At 54.1% G+C, this 9,455-nt stretch overlaps 1 protein-coding gene across 1 annotated transcript; it reads right to left on the reverse strand.

The window, feature by feature from the left end:
* Nucleotides 1-1,796: 1,796 nt before the first annotated feature.
* DCTN3 (dynactin subunit 3) lies at nt 1,797-6,675 on the reverse strand. The gene is made up of 7 exons (XM_062620374.1): nt 6,514-6,675; nt 6,310-6,394; nt 4,998-5,084; nt 4,304-4,387; nt 3,600-3,658; nt 2,818-2,877; nt 1,797-2,187 (listed from the first exon to the last, which is right to left on the reverse strand). The coding sequence occupies exons 1-7, from the start codon at nt 6,658-6,660 to the stop codon at nt 2,098-2,100; spliced, it is 612 nt and encodes a 203-aa protein (XP_062476358.1). The 5' UTR covers nt 6,661-6,675; the 3' UTR covers nt 1,797-2,097.
* Nucleotides 6,676-9,455: the final 2,780 nt, after the last annotated feature.

Consider the following 9,455-nt stretch of genomic DNA (forward strand, 5'->3'; position numbering starts at 1 on the left):
ATCCCTCTACTGCCAACCCAACCAAAACCTGCCTGAGTAGAGCATTCCTCTTCCCACCACATAACGCCCAACGTGCCAAAGCACACAGCACTAAGGCTTTGTTATCTGCAGGGTCATGAGCCCTGTTTCACCCACAACCAACACATTCCACCTCATCCCCTATGGAAACAGGCCTGGCCAACGTCCCCCCTCTGTACATAGAAAGCACACACTCTCCACGAAGCCTTCACCCTTACGGCGGCAGTGGGCTGACACAGGGGCTGGGGACACTGCTGCTGTGGAGATGGAGATGCGGGCTGCCAGAGGATGCCAGGGAAGGGCGAGCTTCCTGTCGCTTGGGTTAGGAAAGACAAGCCTGGAGAACCTACCGCTACTGGGACGTGGGGGTGGGTGCGGGGAGAGGCAGGCGAAGGCCTGGGAAGGGCCAGGCCGCTGTGCAGGGAACGCACACTGGGGGAGGAAGGCGGCCAGGCGGCTGGAGGGGAGGGAGGCCAGGCCGCTGCTGCGGGGCATGAGGCGGGCGGGGAGGGTGGCAGGCCGCACCATGGGGGGCTGCGGGAGGCCGGGCGCCTCAGTGGGGTCCCGGTGGAGGCCGGGCTGCACCAGAAGAGCCCATGGGGAAGGCGGTCGGGCCCGGTGGGCGGCCGGACCAGGGCAGCGGGTCGGGGTGCGGGAACGCGCCTCACCTGCGGACGCCTCAGAGTGCCCCTCACCACAAGATGGCGGCCGTGCGCAGGCGCGGTAGAAGGCAGGCGGGGCGCCGCTTCCCGCCTCTCGCAACGTCACCGCGGTGGGCGGTGCCACGGGTTGGGTGTGGGTCTGCCCCCTGCCGGCCCGGAGCCGGAGCTCCCGCTCGCACCGGGGTCCCGGTGCGCACCCGGCCGGGAGCGGCCCGCGGGGAGCAGCCTCCACGACGAGCTCCGTCTGGGTGCTGTGGGTGCTGTGCACAGGGTCGGCCGAGCTCCTCCGTGCTGGGGCCCCGCACCATCCCTGCGCACACGCAGCTGGTGCGCGTCCCACCGAGGATGAGGGTTTGGGACCCTTCTAAAAGCGAGACTCGGGAAGAGCTCTGTGGGAGAAGAAACTCCAGGTGATGGCCAGAGCAGGCCGGGCACAGCTCACACCCCTCTCTGAAGGGGAACGAGCCCACTGTGAGCTCCAGCTTGCAGCAGCTGCTGGGTGAGCAGAAGCAGGGTTAAAGCAAGAGCCACTGCCTGCTCTCAGCTCAGGGATGGGAGAAGGGCCCAGCGGAAGAACCCCATCAGGCCAGATCCCCCTGGGCACTGGCAGCTCTCATGAAAGGGGAGAAAGAGCCGTAAGAGCTTGTGCCACAGCCTGGGGAAGGGTGCAGGGCTGGAAGGGATTTACCTTGGCCCAAGGCTCAGTGAAAGTACTGGCAATCTGTAGGCTGCCACAGGACCTCTGCAGTTCAGAGCCTTGGAAATCCAGCTGGTGGGGGACCAGGGCGGCAGGATGAGTCCTTAGAATCACAGAATCAACCAGGTTAGAAACAACCTTGAAGATCATCAAGTCCAACCATCACCCCACCTCTGCCAAGTCCACCACCGAACCATGTCACTGAGGGCATCTACATGGTTTTTGAACACTTTCAAGGATGGTGATTCCATCACTGCCCTGGGCAGCCTGTTCCAACTCTCTGGGGAAGGGATTGTTCCTAATATCTAATCTAAACCTCCTCTGGTGCAGCTTGAAGCCACTACCTCTTGTCCTATCACTTGTTGCTTGGGAAAAGAGAATGACCCAAGTCTTTGCACCCAGGGAGGACAAGAAGCCAGTCACTGTTTCAGTACTTTACTACAATTCACAGTACAGCAGAAAGGGATTTTAAAGTATGTTAGAAAACAAAAGGTGTTTCAGGGAAGACTTGCGAACTGTGATATTAGCGTGGCTTCACATTGGAGCTGACACAACTTGGACACAGAGCCAGGGTGACCCTGTGTGCTGCAGTGCCATTGGCAGCAAGCTCACGCCAAGTGGGAAGATGCAGATATCTGTGGGGTGGAAGCAGAGGTCTCTCTCCAGAGAGACCAAAGGCCAGCAGGGTCCCCTGGGTTCTCAGTGCTCCTGGGTTGCCCATTACTCTGCCACGGGTTTGGCTTCCTTGGCAGTTTCCAGCTGAGTCAGTGTTTCATTCCACTGGACAAACTGCTTGGAGAGAAGCAGGGTCTGGATGCGACTCTTAAGGAAAAAGATGTGGGAACTGGAGGGAAGAAACCAAGCTCAGAGCACCGCAACAGTCCCGGTACAATCCTGATTCCTCGGGTGAGGAAAAGCCCTTGACACCAGACTGCAGAAATCCTGCATGGACTCAAACCACCCAGGCGCTGAGCCACTGCCGAGCACCAAACAACAATGGGAGCTCAGGAGGCACTTCTGAACACTGCATTTCAAGGGTCTTTCTACAGAAAAGAGCAGAGCCTCCCTACCCTCCATGGTTTTAGGGCATGTCTCAGAACTGGGATTCTATGCAGACAAGAGCAGCCGCTGTTTAGCTCATGCAGGTTGCAGAGACCAGCAGTCATCTGGCAGAGACACCAGCACACTGTGAGCAGATCCAGCACAGGGACTCTGGCTCACAGTGGCACCCTGCCCTTCTCTTCTCACAAATCAGCAGTTTTGGCCCTTAGCTCCACTCCTGAGAGGGATATGACAAGGACATGGGGTCACCACATCAGAAAGGACACTGGCCATTGAACCCAGGGGTGTGGATCCAACAACATCTGATGGTAGGAGTCAGCCCAGGAGACAGGCTGACACAGCAGTTCAGCTGTGCATGGCTCAAGGCTCAAAGGATACTATCTTGTTGTAGTCTTCAAGGAGTGTCTTGACACTGTCAGTGAGCTGGTGACGCTGTTCCTGCAAAGAGGGGAGCCGTAGTCAGTGAACAGCAAATAAACTGAAGGACATCTGCCTTCCCAGTCCCTGCCAACACCCATTCAAGGCCAGAACAGAGACTGCAGCTCAGGCTCTGACTGTGGCCACTCATGGCAGCTAGAAGGATTTAAACATCCAAGAGAAAGGTTACGAACACCCATGATTACAATGCAGCAAAGCCCCTGGGCTTGCACTACTGCCTGCCTCTCCTCAGCACCCATGCCTTGCTTTCCCCAGAATGGAAACTTACAGCTAAATGCTCAAAGGGGCATTAGGCACTACCCAAGCTACCCACTGCCAGCTTCAGGAGTGCTCAAACGGGGAAGAAAAGGGTGAAGTGACAAGACGACAGAAGTCAACAGCCTTCCAGAACAAAGACACTGGAAGACTGCAATGCTTTACCTTAGTGTTCCAGTGAAAGGGGAAATTCCAGCTGGTTAAACCCACTGCCACTTACTGTCACTCAAACCTCTGGTTTGAGCAGTTACAGTAGGCAAAGTGCTTTTCCAGCTCAGACTCAGTTGTCAGAAATCATAAGTACTTCCCACCCAAGTGCTTAAACTTAAGACTGCACTATGAATATCCTGGGACTGAAAAACCCTGCTATAAATTCAAGCAACTGCACATATACGAGTGTCAGTACAGCTACTGACAAATGGTTACTCCTCCCTGCTAGTCAGGACTGTCAAGAATATTCATGCTACCTGCTGCTGTATGTGGATTTGAGACAGTCGCTGCAGTTTGGCTGCCTGGTCAGGAACCGCTGAGAGCACAGAAGAGAAATCCATTTAGTTTGTTTCACAGCACATGGGATTAGTTCTCAAAACAAAGACCATTCCTTCTCCACCAGAGCACCACAGTAGAACTCTACTCACTGAATGCAAGTGCCACACACCACAAACACAACTTTTATATGATTAAAAAGCACCACTGGCTACCCTCCATATTAAATACCAAGTTTATCTGCTAACTCTTCTGGATAGAATGAGTTTGGGGATGCTTGCAAGTTGAGGGTTAATCAAGAACTACATCAGAGTAACCTACTTGGATGAATGTTATGGCAAGCAATTAAAAAGGCATCTCCATCTATGCCGGGAACAGGAATAGGTTCACAGGTAGGAATTCCCTGCCTGTCTCCACCCTCTCTGCCATGATGCTGTCTCTAACCTGCTTCCTGACCTATTCTATCACATCCCTGACCTTGCCTGAGACATCACTGCAGCACAAGAGAGGCAAAGACATCCCACTAAGTTTATACCTATTCTACTGACTCTGGTTCGTCTGCTTTGCTGTCCTCTAGTTTGAGGCTCATGAAAGAAAAGAAACACAATAACCACAAACCAAAACAGGACAGGCAACAGCCTGGGGGTGGCATTTGCAGCTTAAACTTGCAGCAGAGTATGTATACCTTGGATACTGGTAATGTCCAAGACGGGCTGAAGGTTCTTCACCTGCTCCAGAAGGGCTGCTCGGGAAGGAATCAGCTGCTCCTCTAGGTGGGGAGGGACAATAAGCAACATCAGTAAGTACAAGATGCTGCTTTGGTTTTTCACAGATACTGGTGAGGTAACTTTTCCAGGTGACCTAGCTGTACATAATGGGGGTGTTTATGATTTTGTTTAGACTTTCGTGTTGTTTATCTCCGGATCTTGGTTCACACCAACTTAAGGCAGGAGAATCTCTACCAAGTTTCATTCGCAGACTTATACCAAGACGAGGCTGAAGCAAATTCTTTGGGGCAAAAGAGGACAAGCCTAGAAGGTGCTTAAAATACATCCAAAGGTCTTCCGCTTTTGTTAAAGCCTAGAGAGTGCTGGAAGTGAGGTGAGAAAATCTGATCTAGTTACAGTTTTTCTTTCCAACCTTTTATTAATTCACTGTTAAATTGATCAATACTAAAAAGATCCAAACTGATAAAACTGCAGCATGGGAGCACTAAGGATGACAGACATGCTTGTACAAACCATCTCTCTAATAGCTGTAAAGGGGGTGCCTTACCAGATCTTTAAAACTAAAGAAAAGACATCTATCCCAATCCAGTTTAGGTAAAAGACAACTTTTATAGCACTAAAAAGACTCCCCTGTCTCATTTCATGCCATACCTGCCAAGATGAACTGCAGCTTTATGGTGTCTGGAATAGCCATACGATCAATGTACTGAGGATCAAGGTATTTTATTACATCTTCAACTAGAGTGAAAAATAGGTTTGGAGACAAAAAGTAGCAGAGATATTACTCCATTTACAAGTACAATTTTCCCCCATGCTATGCATCAGGTTACTGTCTAAACACGGCACATTTAGGGTCAGGGGTTTTCGGATTACTTTCTATAGCACTTGAAAATAATGTGACTTTGGATTGCTGTGACCAAGAACTAACAAATGCTTCAAGTCATGTAACTGCTTCATGATGGACACCTGCAACACTTCTTCTTATTTGGATTATGACAGATGTCCATAAAGGCAAGTGAAATCTGCTTCTTCCTGCCCTTGAAACACAACCAGCCATTACCCCTTCATCCTGGTCCTCAAAATCATCTACACATGCACAGTTTACATTTTTATACTGAATGTCCACCACAGCCTTGGACAACAATGATCCTCCCTAAGCAGCCTGCTCCTGCTGCAACACCACACAGCAAAGCTTGGCCAAGAGACAGATTTCTGGGTCAAAGCACCACTCTGGTGTCTGCTCCTGATATCCCCCAGTTTGGAGGCAGGTCCCAATATCCATCCACCAGTGGCTGCGCGTGATCCTTACTCCTCCCACCACACACAGGTGTGCGCAGGAAGTCTGGGTGTGCAAGAAGACATTTCAGGAACTCATGCTCCAATAACCCTCAAAGGCTGTACTTCAGGTGGTGCACATCACTGCACCCATACAGGCAGATATCATGCAAATAACAGGTTGTGGAGCCTACAGGGACGCCAGAGAAGGACTGTTCATCAGGGACTGTAGTGATAGGACAAGGGGGAACGATTTTAAACTGAAAGAGGAGAAGTTCAGGTTAGATCTAAGGAAGAAGTTCTTTACTGTGAGGGTGGTGAGGCACTGGACCAGGCTGCCCGAAGAAGTGGCAAATGCCCCATCACCTGGCGGTGTTCAGTGCGAGGCCGGACAGCGCCTTGGGTGATGTGGTCTAGTGTGAGGTGTCCCTGCCCATGGCAGGGGGGTTGGAACTGGATGATCTTAAGGTCCTTTCCAATCCACGCTTCTATGACTTCCCACACCCAACAGCGACGCTGGAGAATCCCAAGCAGAAAGACCCTTATTTCTCCACCAAATATGTGAAACAAGAGCCCCGAGCCAAAGGCGCTCGCACGGGAAGCCATTTTTGTTTAGAGGAGCAAAACGCCACACAGGGGTTTCGAGCTCCTCCGCCCCTCTCCGATACCCCCGTCCAACTCCACTCACTTTTCTTAAACAGGATTTTGATCCTCTCCCTCTTGCTGGCGATATTGTTCAGCGCCACCTGCACCTTCACCAGCTCGTCCACCACCTGCAGCGGCACCGCAAGGGGACGGGCCTGTCACAGCCCGGCGGGTAGCCAGGCCGGCCCCCAGGGCAGACAGAGCCATCCCCATAACAACCGGAGCCCCCCCACCCCACCCCCGGCACCTTGCCCGTTCCGGAAGCCCCATCGCCGACACCGATGCGCTGCTCCACCTCCTCCAAGCGCCACTGCAGCCGCCGCAGCTCCACCGCCCCCGCCGCCATCTTGCCGTCGGCCGGAAGCACTCGCGCGTCGCTTCCGCTCCGCACCATGGCGCGGCGGTGCGTTGCTAGGGCCGCCGTTGCCAAGGAGAGGGGAAGGGAGGGGAAAGGAAGAGGAGGGGAGGGAAGGGAAGGGAAGGGAAGGGAAGGGAAGGGAAGGGAAGGGAAGGGAAGGGAAGGGAAGGGAAGGGAAGGGAAGGGAAGGGAAGGGAAGGGAAGGGAAGGGAAGGGAAGGGAAGGGAAGGGAAGGGAAGGGAAGGGAAGGGAAGGGAAGGGGAAGGAGGGAAGGGAAGGGAAGGGAAGGGGAAGGAGGGAAGGGAAGGGAAGGGAAGGGAAGGGAAGGGAAGGGAAGGGAAGGGAAGGGAAGGGAAGGGAAGGGAAGGGAAGGGAAGGGAAGGGAAGGGAAGGGACGGGAAGGGAAGGGAAGGGAAGGGAAGGGAAAGGAAGGGAAGGGGAAGGAGGGAAGGGAAGGGAAGGGAAGGGAAGGGAAGGGAAGGGAAGGGAAGGGAAGGGAAGGGGAAGGAGGGAAGGGAAGGGAAGGGAAGGGAAGGGAAGGGAAGGGAAGGGAAGGGGAAGGAGGGAAGGGAAGGGAAGGGAAGGGAAGGGAAGGGGAAGGAGGGAAGTGAAGGGAAGGGAAGGGAAGGGGAAGGAGGGAAGTGAAGGGAAGGGAAGGGAAGGGAAGGGGAAGGAGGGAAGGGAAGGGAAGGGAAGGGAAGGGAAGGGGAAGGAGGGAAGTGAAGGGAAGGGAAGGGGAAGGGGGGCAGTGAAGGGAAGGGAAGGGGAAGGAGGGAAGGGAAGGGAAGGGAAGGGAAGGGAAAGGAAGGGAAGGGAAGGGGAAGGAGGGAGGGAAGGGAAGGGAAGGGAAGGGAAGGGAAGGGGAAGGAGGGAAGTGAAGGGAAGGGAAGGAGGGAAGGGAAGGGAAGGGAAGGGAAGGGAAGGGGAAGGAGGGAAGTGAAGGGAAGGGGAAGGAGGGAAGGGAAGGGAAGGGAAGGGAATGGGAAGGAGGGAAGGGAAGGGAAGGGAAGGGAAGGGAAGGGAAGGGAAGGGAAGGGAAGGGAAGGGAAGGGAAGGGAAGGGAAGGGAAGGAGGGAAGGGAAGGGGAAGGAGGGAAGGGAAGGGAAGGGAAGGGAAGGGAAGGGGAAGGGCGTGAGGCCCCTCTCGGTATGAAGGAGGGGTGGCTACAGTTGGTCGATGGTGATTTGCGCTGCAGAGGGAGGCGCAGTGGCCGCTGGTGATCAATGTCTGCTTCATTCCAGAGTGGTCCTCCAGGAAAGAGACACTCGGATATATTAAAAGAAATTGATAATAGTGATCTATGGACGAGTGGAATCAAGGGCCTTTGAAATCCAGGAGTCTGCTGCGGGCTTTCCCCCAGGCCTCAGCCTGCCCAGGTTCACCTTTATCCTATCGACCAGTGCAGGGATGCTCATAAGAAGGGATGTGCTAATGAAGGCAGCAGCCAGCCCCAGTCCCACCGCTGCCTGCAACCAGCACTTGCAATGACAGGGCTCTCTCAAAGGCATGGGACGAATTCATGGTACCAACATCCACCACAGAGGAAAACCCGGAGCCTTTCCAAACTGCAGAGGGAGAAGTCTGTGAGCTTTCAATGCACCTTCAAAGTGATGTTCCCTGCACACGAGGGTTCAGCTTGCCTGTGTAGCTTTATCACTGCACTAGGCTGGAGTGTTGAGTCTCTGTTCCTTGTGGCTGTGAACATGGAGCTGGGTGTTGCATTTGCCATGCCACAGGGAGCGCCCAACCTAGGTCCCAAGCCAGGCTCTTAGGTCAAAACCATCTGTTAACAGCAAATACTTTGTTAGCATGGCTGGCAATGCAAGGCTGGATGACTCTGGGGACCCTTTCAGTGCCCTTTGCTGAGAACAAAACCCACTGTGCCCTGGAAAAGCTTTGTCCTAAATGTGTTCCTACAGGGAGCTGTACAGGGCTGGCAGGTTGTAGGAGGGAGCTGTGGGGTGGCCCAGGGCCCCAGCAACCCCTATGGCCTCCCATATCTCCCTGGAGGAGCTGTGCGGAGCACTCAGGCAGGAGAAGCAGGCAGAGGCTCTGTGCACTCTGCCTTTTTTCCCAGGAATCGATAGCGGGGCTGTTGAAGAGGGATCTTCAGAGAGGAAGAGCTGTGCTTTGTTCCACAAAGGTGACAAATAGAAACAGCTTCATTAGCAGGAGTGACTGCGGGCTGCACAAAGGGCTGCGAGCTGCTTACATTGTGCTGGTCTGTGTTTAGAGGTACTGGATGTGCCCAGCATGATGGACAGTGCCCACAAATACACAGACGACCATTATGGAGGATCTCAGATCACCCACTTCCTCAAGGTAGGAAATTCAGGCAGCCCTTGCCTGGGACTTTCGCACTAGGGGTATTTGGGATTGGAGGACATCCACCCTTTAGAATCCTATCCAGCCTGTGAGGAGCCTTGAAATGGGGCTGAAGGCACAGCACTGGTTGCCCACAGCCCAGGGCAGTCCACAGATCTGCCCCACACTCCTTGGGGCTGGGAGAAGGAATTCAACCCTGTCTCTATCCTTACAGAGATACTGATACCACAGCCACCTGCCCCCAACCCAGCTCTGAAGCCAGATCCAGCACTCCTCCTGCTAATCTGGATCATCCCTGCATCCTCCGTCTCTTGCTTCCCACTCAATTACAGTCCCTGCGGGACATGGGAAGCGGGCATCAATCAAGGCTGGTTACTCAGGTGACAGCAGCTGTGTCTCCTAGCCCCCCAGGGAGAGTGGCAATACACATCGCCCCCTGAGCTGTGTAATGAGTGGAGATGCGGGCCTTCGTGTGCCCTCCAGGCTCCCCAGGGCCCTGGCGCTCG

This window comes from Pezoporus occidentalis, unplaced genomic scaffold, assembly GCF_034315485.1.
Source record: "Pezoporus occidentalis ecotype Australia unplaced genomic scaffold, CSIRO_AGI_Poc_V1 ctg220, whole genome shotgun sequence".
In the NCBI taxonomy this organism is placed as follows: domain Eukaryota; kingdom Metazoa; phylum Chordata; class Aves; order Psittaciformes; family Psittacidae; genus Pezoporus; species Pezoporus occidentalis.

What these genes read in the sequence shown, in the direction of transcription:
- DCTN3 (XM_062620374.1), bottom strand. Translation starts at nt 6,660, where the DNA reads ATGGTGCGGAGCGGAAGCGACGCGCGAGTGCTTCCGGCCGACGGCAAG. An exon ending in GGGCTTCCGGAACGGGCAAG is followed by an intron (nt 6,395 to 6,513) that starts GTGCCGGGGGTG and finishes GTGCCGCTGCAG; the next exon opens with GTGGTGGACGAGCTGGTGAA. An exon ending in CAAAATCCTGTTTAAGAAAA is followed by an intron (nt 5,085 to 6,309) that starts GTGAGTGGAGTT and finishes TTTTCACTCTAG; the next exon opens with TTGAAGATGTAATAAAATAC.